Source organism: Glycine soja, chromosome 14 (assembly GCF_004193775.1).
Source record: "Glycine soja cultivar W05 chromosome 14, ASM419377v2, whole genome shotgun sequence".
NCBI classification, from domain to species: Eukaryota; Viridiplantae; Streptophyta; class Magnoliopsida; order Fabales; family Fabaceae; genus Glycine; species Glycine soja.
Window position 1 is genome coordinate 28,778,680 of NC_041015.1, and position 14,801 is coordinate 28,793,480.

Genomic DNA, 14,801 nt, shown 5'->3' on the forward strand with positions numbered 1-14,801 from the left:
TATTTTAAATAATCGATTAACTAAAGAAGATTACAAAAATTAAGAATTTGTGGGTTAACTTTGAACATAAAAGTAAGGTTTAAATACTATTTTATTTCTTGTAATTTAATACTTTTTTGGGTTTTTGTCTTTCTATTTTTTTAGTATTTTCAAATTATGTTTATTTTATTTTTTATTCTTAAAATGATTTAGGTAACATTTTTTCATTTTTTAAAATATTATATGGGTCACTTTAAGAATAAAAACCAAAATAAATATAATGTATAAAAATTAAAACAAATAAAAATTACAAGAACAAAAAGAAAAAAAAAATACTAAATTAAAAACTAAAAATATATATTTCTAAAAGTAAATATACACCTTTCTCACATTTTAGTTACCCTATTATCCTAACACCCAAAAAAAAAAAACTTTAACTGTGAGATCCACTTAATTATCTCCGAAGTTATTTTCACCAAACATATCACCCTATATGTTCTCTCTCTACAAAATCTCTGCTATCTAATACGGTTAATTTTTTCTCTACACAGAGAATTGTCATATATATATATATATATATATATATATATATATATATATATATATATATATATATATATATATATATTTCCATTCATTACCTTTCCTTCCTTCTCTTTTATGTGAGACTAAACAATACATTAAGCTTTTAGAATAAAAAACCTTGAAAAGTGTGTTTACTTTGGATATAGATCGAAATCACGTTACAATCGCAATCGCGTTACAATAATAATAGCGGTGCTAATAAGCAACAGAATGAATTCTGGTAGGGATAAAAATGAACTAAGCAGCTTGTCAAGGGTCTTTGGTTCGGTTTTGGCTTAACTTGTTTTCTATAAATATCAAGCTCAAGTTTTTTAAAAAGTTTTTTAGATAAAAATGTCAAACTCAAACTATAAAAAAAAACTTGTTAGACTTAACAAGCCGACTTGTTTAAGTAGTAATAATAATAATAATAATAATTAATTATTATTATTATTATTAAATAAAAAACTTTTAAAACTATTCATATTCTTATAAAATAATAAATAGAAAATAAAAATACTTTTTAAATTGTATTGTAACATGTACGCATTTCACCTCTACGCACGTCTCTTTGCATTTCATATGTTTATCAATTATTTTTGAATTTGTATATTACTTATATAAAATTTTATAAATTTTTTTTTAGTTAGCATTTCATTATGTTTTAAAATAATTAATTGATTAAAGACGTCTTTAAGTAAGTTTTTAAATAGGCTCCTAGACCAAGCCAGAATTTTATGTAAAGAGCCTTTAAAAAATAAATCAAATTCAAGTCTTGCGTATTGAAGTCAATCCCTATCCATCAATCAAACATTTAATTTTAGTATGTGTTTGCAAATTTTTATAAAATAAATTTTGTTTTGATGATGACAAATTGACGATTTGTCTATTGGAAAACAATAGAACATTTTGGTCCCCTCCTTACCAAAAAAATTAGTCAAGAGCATGTTATATTATTTAAAAATATCATAATGCTTTATAAAATAAATATTAAATAAAACAATATATTTAACTTTTTAAATATAAAATATATTTAATATATATTTATATAAAATAGTTTGATAGTTTAATTAAATGCTAATATTTAATAAATTTTTATCACACAAGACTTTTTGTCATAAATTTGAGAAAAAAATATTTTAAAATTACACAAATTTATTAAATTGAAATAAAAAATACTAACATTACGCATGAATTGTCTATAAAAATACTACTATCAACCACATAAATCAATTCCAATAAAATTGTTTCAAATGAATAAATAGATTCAAATTTAAGCTTATATAGTTACATCAAATAAGTACTCATATAACAATAATTTTTACAATAACTTTTTTCAACATGTAAAAATATATTTTGATAAACATAAACAAACTTTTAATAAGTAAATTTTCGAATTAAAAATATATGGAGGATTTAAAACTTTGTAGCAACAAGTGACTTTTAAGTCAAGCAAACGTTTTTCGTTGCACTTCAAGCAAAACGTGCCTTTTGACCAATACAAGCAGATGTTGACGGTAAAGTTCCATTTCTCTGAAAATGCCTATTAATCTCTCTCTTACTACATCAATGCTCTAAAATGGGCCCAAATTAACTCCAAAGTCACATGTCTCTGTGTCTCCACCACAAATCCACCGAATGGATAAGATGCTCTTTCTTCTCATGTCCCTCTTCATTGTTTCCATAGCTGGTGATGGTGCATCTTCCTCATGCTCCATGGATCTCAGCTATGTTGAAACCATTCCATGGAACACTTCAACATGCCAACACCCAATTGACAAAGAACCCTGCTGCAACACACTTCTCAGTACCTTTGCCATTGGCCTCGCTGAACACCTCAAAGACACTTCCACATTTACCTTCCCGATGAAAACACTTCCTCCACTTGCTTACATGATTTCAATCTCAGGCTCCATGCCTTGTCAATTCCACCAAAGGTGGTTCCTTTATGCTTCTCTAACACAACACGATTTGTTTTCAATGCTTCAGCGTGTGCAGGCATTAGAACCACGCATGATTGGAGGCAAAGGGTGGGAATGGTTAACCCAGTAGACACATCTTGCAATGGGGACCTCAAAGACAAAACTCGTTGCAAAATTTGCTCTGATGCTGCATATCTAGTCACTTCTCAGCTCACAACTATTGACCCAAATGCTAATAGAATAAAATGTTTTAACTACATAGTGTTGTATGCTGCAGCTGTTTTGAATCAGTTCGGTACAACCGATGTAAGCACCACATCTTGCATACTAGGCCTGAATCAACCCTCTAGTGGGGTAACAGAAGCGTCAATTAAAATTGCCAGTAATAGAGAAGTGTTGAAATTGGGTTTTACTTTGTTGGGTGTTGTAATTGGTGTTGTGCTTGCTTTGTTGATGGTAGTTATGTATTGGAAGTGGGATAAGAGAAGGAAGGAGACTGTTTATCACAGGGAAATTGAGAACAAGGTGAGGGCCATTGTTTTGCCTAATGCTGGTGCTAAATGGTTTCATGTATTGGAGCTTAAGCGTGCCACTAAGAAATTTTCACGGAGGAATGCGGTTGGTCAAGGTGGTGATGGGGTTGTGTACAAAGGGACTCTTTTAATGGTATTGTGGTTGCTCTTAAGGAGATTTTTGATTTGGAGGCTAAATGGGATGAAGATTTCTGCTATGAGGTGGAGATCATAAGCAAGATCAAGCACATGAACCTTCTTGCTCTTAGGGGTTGTTGCATTGCTAGTGACAATTTGATAGCAATACTATTGTTGGAAATAATCCAAGTCCCACATCGACTAAAAGTAATCCTACATTAGAATATATAAGTGAGGGGCAACCCTCACCCCTTTAACTAGCTTTTGGGGTTGAGTTTTGAGAGAGATAGGGTAAGAGAAGAGATTTGAGAGAGACAGCGAGCGAAAAGGCTCACTGGGGTTTGAAAAGTTCAGCCCATGTCATGTATTGGACATTTTCCATTTCAATAATGATTGGGACATGATTCTTGATGTTGGAGACAGCAAGAGTAGTGTGAAAGTGTGTAAGATGAGAGACCTAACTCAACCCCAAAAGGCTAGCTCAAGGGGTGAGGTTGCCCCTCACTTATATATTCTAATGTGGGATTACTTTTAACCGATGTGAGACTTGTATTATTTCCAACACACCCCCTCACGCCAAGGGCTCCTTGGGCTTGATGCGTGAACAACAAATGATAAGTGTTTGTCACCACAAAGCGAGGGCTAGCGGAAGCGTGATCCCAGGATTAGAACTGACTTTGATATCATCTTAGAGTGTATAATGTGAGAGGCCTAACTCAACCCCAAAAGCTAGCTCAAGGGGTGAGGGTTGCCCCTCACTTATATATTCTAATGTGGGATTACTTTTAGCTGATGTGGGACTTGGATTATTTCCAACACACCCTTTTGTAAAGGGGGTGTATTGGGAAATACCCAAGTCTCACATTAGTTGCCTCAATCCTTGGAGTGCAGCTTATATACCTGTTGGGAAACTTCACTTAATGCCAATTGGTTTTAAGATGAAATCTAACATGGTATCAGAGCAGGCTCTAACCCTGGGACCTCGCCTTCGCTTCCGCTGCGACGAGCACCCACCATTTGTGGTTCACGCACCAAGCCCAATAAGTGTTGGGCGTGAAGGGGGTGTATTGGGAAATATCCAAGTCCCACATCGGCTACCTCAATCCTTAGAGTGCAGCTTATATACCTGTTAGACAACTTCACTTAATGCCAATTGGTTTTAAGATGAAATTTAACAACTACAACAAAAGCTCATGAAGGAATGCCCAAGAGGAGCACCAATAGACATGTGTATCTTGAAGATTATGCATAGCCAGTGTAGGAACAAATATCAGATGTTCTGTTATAGCAAAATGCCAAATTCTGTTAGAAGTTGTTAGTAGAATTAGTGAAGTACGAATTATGTTATTAGTGGTCTTAGTGGAATATGAATTTTGTTATGATCACAAAAGCATGTTAGGACCTATATAAATATGAGTAAATGAAAGCATAAGGCAAGATAAAATTTCAATAAGGACTTTTAGTGTTGTAAGGAGGCTCCTTGTCCTTGAAATCAATGTCTCATTTCCTCTATCTCTTCCCCTATCGAAACCCCTATCCCTGCCTTCAACCATGCCCGCTCACAACAGCCACCAGACCACCATGGACCGCCTTGAAGAGGTTGTCTACCACCTCACCCAAAACCTATCCACCATGACCACCAAGACTCTGGAGATGACCGCCAAGCTCGACGTCATTCTTGACCGGCTATATGCTCTCACACCCACTCCATCTTCTCCCAAATCACCCTTATTTTTGGATCCGCCACCTATGGAGACCATAATGATGTAGCCACAAAACACAGAAATTAACCTCTTTAGTCTTAAGTTTGCTTTTCACTGCCACCGTGGACATCAAGAAGAGCGCTAGCTTCAGCTCTGTAATGAAGTCACACATGCTCGAGCATGCGGGCTCCACCTCCTTCCATCACCGACAACCCCATCTCTCCTCTCTCACTTTCTCTCCCTCTCGCTCCTGTAAGGGCCAGAGGAACGTCCACGGTCACGGTCTCTCTTTATCTCTATAGGGATCCTTCTTGGATCCGTCGTTCTCGTCATAGTTCGCGTTGTCTCCCCTCGACCTCTTGCTCCATTAGTCATTAGCGTCGACATCCATGTCCACACCAACCACCATATCCACCACCACCACGTTGTATCCACTATAGCTACCACCTCCACCACCACCGCAGCTAGTGCGGGTTTGTGCTTTGTTGATAGCGGTGTTATGACCGTCAAGCTTCTGGTCGTTCATTCTGACGCTCACAGCTCTTCTTGCTTGCTCTGTAATACGGGTTGCAACATCCCATTTTTCGTAAGCCAATTCAAAAAGAATTTTTATTTTTAAATAAATAGAGTTTTAGAAAAAAGATCAGGTTTTTATAAATAAATGAATAATGAGAAATAATGATTTGAAGGGAAAAAAAAAGGACATTTGATTTATTCATTTGATAGAGAATAAAATAGAGTTCTTTTTTATAAAATATTAAAAACAAATAAATAGAGTAATAATAATTTGTGTGTATCCTAGGTATAAATAGCGATGTTAGGTCAATTTTCACATTGACGATGCCTCTTCTTTCCCTCATTTTCGTTTTTCCCCTTCTCCTCTCAAAACCCTTTCTTTTTCCCGCAGCCCACCAAACCTATCTCAGAAAAACGACGATCTCGGACTCATTCATCGTTGGATCATTGTGAAATTTGAGCACCACGTTTGCAACTCAATTCCTAACATTCTCACCCTAGGGAATTTCGATATCATGTTTGAGCAGAGAGAAATACCTTCCGCATCGTAGCCTTTTCCTTTCCCACAGAAACCCAAAACGGTCTCAGTAAAACTATGATCTCGGTTTCGTTATCCATTGGATTTTCATGAAAGTTTGATATGTGGTTTGCGATTAAGTTCCGCACACCTTCACCGTTGTGATTTGCGAGATAATATTCACGGAGAGAGAAAAAGGAATCGCACCAAGACAGTATAAGTGGAGGCTTCAATCTCTTCTCTATCTCTTTGACGTTTGTGAACTCTATCGGAGCAGTTAGAGGAGAAAAACTAGAGGAATCTTAGGGAACCGCTAGAGATGCTGCTATCACTGTCTGAAGACACGTGAGCCCGCTTAGAGGTAAGGGATGAGTTATTCACAATTGGGAATTAGTGAGAACATGTGTAGGGATCCTTAGAGATATCAATTGGAATGGGTTTTGGGGTGTTTTCGTTTTTATCCTTAAAATTATTACAGTGAATTATATATGTTTGATGTTGATGTCCTAATGAGAAATTGCTGTGAAATTGATGTGTTCTTGTGTTGTGTGTGAATCCCTTAGAAAAATTAAGCTTTTTTTATTAACGTAAATTATATTTTAAATAATATTATTCAATGACTTATTTTATACAAATTATTATCTTGTTCTAATTTTTTTACGACGATGATTAACATGTTATGTGTATATAATTATTGTAATACTAGAATAATAAATTAAAGAAAATTGTAAGGTTAATGCCTAGTGGTAATTTCTTTTGATGTAATATTAAATTAATTGTTATAGAAATTCTTTGATTAAAAACAATGTAGTTTAATTTACTATATACATATACATATATATGTTTAGTATTATGCAAATATTATTATTGTGTGATGTGTATATGAGTTATAAGGTGTAATAAGTTATTATAATGGTATTATAATATTATTGTGAAGATTGAGTAGTACAAAGTTGAATGTGTCAATTTGCGAGAAACATGTAAAAATGAGATGGTTGATGTGATATTATGAGATGTTAAATTGTGGGCATGATATTTGATTGTGAATAAGTGTGTATATTTGATACTTGTTGTGACAATAATTATATTGTGAGCTATGAATTATACAATAACCCGACCAGTGTTATCTTGAGAAAAGTGTTGATGCGCAGTGTTTAAGAGAAAGTGTAGGTTTCCTATTCAGGAACCAATGTTAAATTGTAGTGCAATGGGTTAAACGTGTTTGAAACACGAGTGTGAGATCGTGTATATTGCATAATTCATGAGCAGTGCTTATAAATGAAATATGTTATGAATTGTGGAATAATATGTTGCCTTAAGATTATAATATTGTTATTGAGATTGAGTAAAAGCGTAAAGTAGAACAAGTGTTGAATTGTGAGGTACGTGAAAACATGTGATGGTGGATTGTGACATTATGAGATGTGAAATTGTGAATGAGTTTTGGTTGTGAATAACTGTGTGATTAACTCTTGATGTGACATTATTTGTGTTGTAAGCTGTGAATTGTACAATAACCCGACTAGTGTTATCTTGATAAAAGTGTAAATGTGCAGTGTTAAAGAGAAAGTATAGGTTTCCTATTTAGGAACCAGTGTTAAAGAGAAAGTGTAGGTTTCCTATTTAGGAACCAGGGTTAAATTGTAACACAATATGTTGTACGTGTTTAAAACACGAGTGTGAGGTTGTGGGTATTGTATAATTCACGAGCAGTGTCTGTGTGCTAAAATGATTTTAGGGGTTGGACCTGAATCAGGAGGGAGAGGCCCTGACGGACTCTTCAGAGTGTAGGCCTTAGGGGTCATCGGGTTTGAGCGCTCCTTTAAGCCTATGCTGATCCCATATGATTGGAGCATTCTCGCAAAACATCGTGACCCTGACTGGTCTCCCTATGATCTTACTTAGTGAGAGTGACCTGACAAACCCATTGTGTGGTGTGTCTTGTTATGTACTCCTAAGCGCCCCAGGATAGTTTTTCACTGACATGGTACCACATTGCATATAGGCTTGAGTCTTAGCATAACTGTCTCATGCGCTTGCTAATTGTTTATCATGAAATTGATGTGTTATTATGTCTTGATCAGAGCGTGTGATTCTTGTGTAATGTGATTGATGATTGAAAAGTGTGATTAATGGATGAAAAGTGAACTTTGAATGACAAAGTGGTGGAATTATGTGAATTACATGTAAGTAAGTTTTATTTGGTTTATATGACATGTATATCTTGTTGTCTTGTTTCTCTATTAGTTAGGAATGTGATTACTTACTCCCCGTGTGTTGTTTATGTTTGGATCTTGTGATGATCTTGAACTTTGTGTTTGAGAGAGCAGATGACTAGGTGAATTGCTTTATGAAACCTTGTGCTAAAGGACGTCGAGACACAACGCTCTAATAGGATGTGGCATTGGGGTATAGGGTTTTATATTAATTGTATGAAGTCTTAGACGGTCTTGTTTGAACCGAGATGACTTTATTATTTATTTGGACAAATTTGAATATGATGTAGAAGAAAATGAATGTGAGCCTTTTATCCCTTTGAAAGGCTTGTATTTAAAAATGTAAAAAAAAACTTTTAATTAATATTTGAATTTTTATTCCTTTGTTAGTATATATGTGAGGGGTAGAGGGTGTCACAAAGGTCACAAATCCAACCTTCTCGACTTTCATGTTGATGATATTCTTTGAGGGTTATCATTGTCAGGGCTCAAACCAACCCACCCTAACTTCCCTCACATTTTTTTTTTCTAAACCCATCCTTGTTTTAGTTTTGTTTTTGTTGCCCAACCTTGAGGACAAGGTTGATTTTCCAGCAGTGGGTAATGATAGCAATACTACAACAGAAGCCCATGAAGGAAGGCCCAAGAGGAGCACCAATAGACCTGTGTATCTTAAAGATTATGTGTAGCCAATGTAGGAATGGATAACAGATGTTATGTTATAACAAAATGCCAAATTCTGTTAGAAGTTGTTAGTAGTATTAGTGAAGTATGAATTATGTTATTAGTTGTCTTAGTGGAATACGAAATTTGTTGTGATCATAGAAGCATGTTAGGACCTATATAAATATGAGTAAGTGAAAGAATAAGGCAAGATAAAATTTCAGTAAGAACCTTTAGTGTAGCAAGGAGGTCCCTTGTTCTCAAAATCAAGGTCCCCTTTACTCTATCTCTTCCTCTGTTCCTATCATAATTCAAAAGGTAAAAGAAGGTTTTTGGTTTATTATTTCATGCCTAATGGTAGTCTCAGTGATCAATTGTGTTTTGATTGTGCTAATAGGCTAACTTGGCCTCAAAGAAAGAACATAATCCTTGATGTGGCTAGGGGCTAACTTATTTGCACTATGGAATCATACCTCCAATTTATCATTGTGATGTTAAGGCTACTAATATACTTTTGGGTTCCAAAATGAATGCTAAATTGGCAGATTTTGGGTTGGCCAAGCAAGGTAATGAGGACCAATCTCATCTCACTACAAAGTTTATTGGCACATATGGTTATATGGCACCAAAGTATGCTCTATATGGGCAACTAACTGATAAACGTGATTTGTATAGTTTTGGTATTGTGCTTCTTGAAATCATGAGTGGAAGAAAAGTGCTTGATATTTTGAATTCATCTGCTAATTCAATCACATATAAGGTATGAACACTTGTGGAATTTGGAAAGATAGGGGAAATTTTTTATGAGTCAATAAGGGAAGGGCCAATAAAAGTTATGGAAAGGTTTGTTCATGTTGTAATGCTATGTGCACATGTGGTGGTGGCTTTAAGGCATACTATTGTTGAGGCCCTTAAAATGTTAAAGGATGACATTGAAATTCCCGAATTACCCATAAGGCCTGGGCCACTAGGTCATGTGTCCTTTCAATCTTTTTTGTTGCATGGCCTACACAAAAGTGGTTGAGCATGTAAGCCACTTCTTTTATCTTATATAAGTGTGGGCAAAATATGGATACATGTTTCGTTTGTTTTAGAATTAGGTAGCATTGATACTTCTAGAGTTCAAAGGAAAAATTAATTTTAAAGGAGGAAACAAATAGATTTTTAGGTTCAACCTCCAAGCTAGTTCATGTAGATAGTAGGTAAATAGACTTTTTATGAGAATTATATATCCGTTAGTCAAGATTCGAAGAAGTGAAATGTGATATATTTATCTTTTATTTATAGTAGATTGTGATTAATTATTATAACATGAATAAATTTGTAATGATTGGTATAATGTTACAATGTTTATTTTGGTAAATCGATACAATGTTTATTTTGAATAATTTCTATTGTGTCAGACAAATTATGGTTGATAATTAATATTTTTCTTCTTATTATATTTTTTAAATTATGTTTGTCAATATATTTTTTAAGTAATTACTGTAATGTTATGTTTGTAACGATAAAAAATGACAGAAATTTATTCTAAAATTATATTTTACCCTTAAATGAAACAAAATTTCGGGCCTAACAAATTAGTCCAATAGAAACATATTGATATTTAAATCCAATAAAAAATCACTTGACATTTTTGTCCAATAATGATAACTTATTGACATTTTGATCCAATGAAACGTACTCACATTTAGGTCCAAAACAAATTATTGACATTTTCCTTCAATATTTTTTTTACATTTTCGTCCAAGAACCAAAAATGATATCTTATTGAGATTCTCATATAATCTAATCAGCATGACTACGTTGACAATCATTTCAGTTACAAATTCGTCCCTATGTACCACGTAAGTTATATTATTAACGGTGACAGACGAAAGTTAACAACCGTGTATATTTATTGTACTTTTTACGCTTTCAACGATTAAATTTTATATTTTTATTTTTTAGAGATATATTTATTAGTAAATTAAACATTAAAAAATAAAAAAGACTATTTATCTATTTTTTATTTAATAAATTAAAAAATCAACTCTACTGTATAAATATTAATTAATACATAGTGAGGGTATTCATTCTTCACTCTCTTTGACATTTATTGTTGGTTCACTTTCTCTCTCCTTAGGTAACTGTCACATCCTTCCCTTACAAAGTTTCTGCAGTGTCTACCTGTAAGAAGGGAAACGTGTTTTTCAAAAACTTTTCGCAATTTATTTTTGAAAACCTTTTTAAAACACTTAAAAGATAAATCTGATAATGTCAATACAACAAACCAAGAGTATCGTTTGGCTCCTGTTTCATCCTTGTTATAATTTGGTTAACTCCATTCACCACTTGTTGCATCCGTAGGGTCAAGTGGTGAGGAAGCATGTGCATCAAGAGGCTAATCAAGTTGCAGATGTCTTGACTAAATTTGGGCTTTTTTGTTCATGGCCATGCTATATTAACCAAAATCAAGTACATATCTTCTAGCACAAACTTTAATATTTATTTATATTTAATTAATAAAATAAAGTGATAAGAGGACCTAAAATTTTGACAACCTCCGGGTGACTTTTTAGTCACAAAGATACGTTTTTGGATTGGTTTTCTGCAAATGGCGTCTTTCACTCTCTCTATCTAAAGCAAGCCGAATTTGACTAGTAAAATCTGGATTCTCTGAAAGAGGCTATAAATACAGTGTTTGTTTCACACCCATATATTACAAACTCATAACTTGATATATATAAAAAAAGAAAAAAGAAAAAAAGAGATGATCCTTCCCTTGTTCATGTCTCTCTTCACTATTTTCGTAGCTGGTGTTGCATCTTCCTCATGCCCCATGGATCTCACCTATGTTGAGACCATTCCTTGGAACACTTCAGTCTGCAGAGACCCAATTGACAAAGATTCCTGCTGCCAAACTCTGTCCAGTATCTACGCCATAGGCCTTGCTGAACGCCTCAAAGAGAATTCCATATTTTACCTTCCTGATGTAAACACTTCCTCCACTTGCTTATCTGACTTCAAAGATCACCTTGCAGCTTTGTCAATCCAACCAAAGATGGTGTCTCTTTGCTTCCCTAACCCCACCCAGTTTGTTACTAACTCTTCAGCTTGTGCAGGTATTAGAACTACACAAGATTGGAAGCAAAAGGTGGGCATGGTTACCCCATTAGATACATCTTGCAATGGGGACCTCAAAGACCAAATTCGATGCAGTGTTTGCTCGGATGCTGCCATAAATTTGATTTCCAAGTTAACAACTATTGCCCCAAATGCTAATGCCACAAAATGTTTTTACTACATAGTGTTGTATGCTGCTGCTGTTGTTAATCCGTTTGGAATAACAGATGTAAGCACGACAAGTTGCATACTAGGCCTAGCGCAACCGTCCAGTGCAGAAATAAGGGGGTCATCAAATAAGAGAGGAAAAGTGATGAAGCTGGTTTTTTCGCTATTTGGTGCTGTTATTGGTGTTTTGCTTGCTTTTGCACTGATGGTGGTCATGTACAGGAAGTGGGAAAAGAGAAGAAAGGAAAATGTTCATCACAGGGAAGTTGAAAACGAGGTCAAGGCCTGTGTTTTGCCTAACACTGGTGCTAAATGGTTTCACATATCAGAGCTTGAACGTGCCACGAGTAAATTTTCAGATAGCAATATGATTGGCCGTGGTGGTGATGGAGTTGTGTACAAAGGAACTCTTTCAGATGGAACTGTGGTTGCAATTAAGGAATTTTTTGATTTGGAAACTAAAGGGGATGAAGATTTCTGCAATGAAGTGGAGATCATAAGCAACATAAAGCACAGGAATCTTCTTGCTCTTTGGGGCTGTTGCGTCACGAGTGATAATTTGAAAGGTAAGAGGAGGTTTCTGGTTTATGATTTCATGCCTAATGGTACTCTCAGTTACCAATTGTCTCTTACTGGGGCTAACAGGCTAAAGTGGCCACAAAGAAAGAACATAATCCTTGATGTGGCTAAGGGGCTTGCTTATTTGCATTATGAAATCAAACCCCCAATTTTCCATCGTGACATAAAGACTACCAACATACTTTTGGATTCCAAAATGAATGCTAAATTAGCAGATTTTAGCTTGGTCAAACAAGGTCGTGAGGGCCAGTCTCATCTCACCACAAGGGTTGCTGGCACATATGGTTACTTGGCACCAGAGTATGCTCTATATGGACAACTAACAGAGAAGAATGATGTGTACAGTTTTGGTATTGTGATTCTGGAAATCATGAGTGGTAGAAAAGTTCTTGATAATCTGAATTCATGTGCGGATTCAATCACGGATTGGGTATGGACACTTGCGGAATCAGCAATGATGGAGGAATTTTTTTATGATCCAATAAGAGGTGAAGGGCCACAAAAAGTTATGGAAAGATTTGTTCATGTTGGAATGCTATGTGCTCATGCAGTAGCGGCGTTAAGGCCAACTATTGCTGAGGCGCTTAAGATGTTAAAGGGTGATATTGACATTCCAGAATTACCTAACAGGCCAGTGCCACTAGGTCATGCATCCTTTCAGTCTTCTCTATTGAATGGTTTGCAAAAAAGTGATTAAAGATCTGTGTCACTTATTTCAAGTGTTTCTTCCTACACCCCCATAAAAAAAGAGATACCCCTTTATGTACCCGACCCCAACCCCGAGCCTAATGCGGAATATAAAAAGTTACATTCTGAATAGGATAAATAGTCATTTTGGTCTTTGAATGTGTAAATTGCTGACAAACTCATTCTTAAAAGATAAAAAATTAATTTTTAATCCCCGAAAGTGTAAAAAGTGCGATAAATTCATCTTTCCGTTAACTTACATCTATTACCATTAATGAAAGAACTTACATGACACACAGGGACGAAAATATCACAAAATTAATTGTCAACATGATTACTGAATAGATTGGATGAGAATATTAGTAAGCTACCATTATTGGACCTAAATGTCAATAATTTTTTGTTGGACGAAAATATCATTAATTTTTTTTACCAAAATTTTTTATATTTCAATAGGACTAAAATATCACTAAGTTACATTATTAGAGCACAATGTCCGTAATTTTTCATTGTATCAAAATGTCAGTAATTTTTTATTGGACGTAAATGTTAGTAATTTTTTGTTGGACCAAAATATCAATATTTTTTTATTGGACTAATTTGTTAGACCCCAAATTTCGTTTCATTTAAGGGTAAAATATAATTTTAGGGTAATTTTTTTCCTTTATTTTATCGTTGCAAACATAACATTACAATAATCACTTAAAAATAGGAAAACAAACATAATAATAACCATAATATTGATTAACAACCATAATTTGTCTGTCACAATAGAAATTTTTCAATGACTGAATTAAAATTCCTAACCAATTGCCTAAGAGACCTGAATCCATGACTACTATGAGCAATCATAAGAGCATTACTTGTTCTGTTGTTTAACAAACGCTATTCATATTTGCAACCAAAGCATCTTATTATATTTTTTTTTGAAGCATTGAAGTTAATTGAAATAAGGGGATTAATTGTTAATAGAATACCTAGTCACATGTTTAGATAACTGAATTATGGATTTGGTATAAGATAGGTAAGGTTCTCAATAAATTGATTCTGAATAATAGTAACTACTTTCACATGATCCTATTGGTTTGAGTTGTATTTGAGGACTACTTGCAGTTTCCAATTGCTGCATTCATTTGTGGATTAACATGTGGTTATAATGCTTTTAATATGACTGGTGTAGCACTTCTTTTGTGCATGGTTAGGGTCCTAGGGACTACTTTTATTGGTTTTGCATTCCTTCTTACCATAAACCTTGAACTGAAAATACATCACACAGATATCTTCATTCAAAATGATCTCAATATCAAATGTCACTATTTTTATTCTTGGAAAACTTTTGACACAATAAAATGCAATCCATCTAAATGACACAACGAAAAAATGAGAGAAAATTAATCACAATGCAAATAAAAAAAGCAAGTGATGTTGAGGAACCAAGGCATCAATTACTCACACTCACATATATTAGATTAAGAAGTTCAATGTTGAACTCTAGTACACCCTTTCTTATGAGTAAATAAATTATTTGGACA

General features: G+C 34.3%; 1 protein-coding gene and 1 pseudogene across 1 annotated transcript; both read left to right on the forward strand.

Moving 5' to 3' along the window:
• The first annotated feature begins 2,093 nt into the window (after positions 1-2,093).
• Positions 2,094-9,754, forward strand: LOC114383985 (annotated as a pseudogene).
• A 1,695-nt stretch (positions 9,755-11,449) lies between these two features.
• Positions 11,450-13,497, forward strand: LOC114384529 (probable receptor-like protein kinase At1g11050). Its single transcript, XM_028344223.1, has one exon. The coding sequence runs from the start codon at positions 11,483-11,485 to the stop codon at positions 13,277-13,279; it is 1,797 nt and encodes a 598-aa protein (XP_028200024.1). The 5' UTR covers positions 11,450-11,482; the 3' UTR covers positions 13,280-13,497.
• Positions 13,498-14,801: the final 1,304 nt, after the last annotated feature.

Coding starts and splice junctions, on each gene's coding strand:
- LOC114384529 (XM_028344223.1), top strand. CDS start 11,483: ATGATCCTTCCCTTGTTCATGTCTCTCTTCACTATTTTCGTAGCTGGT.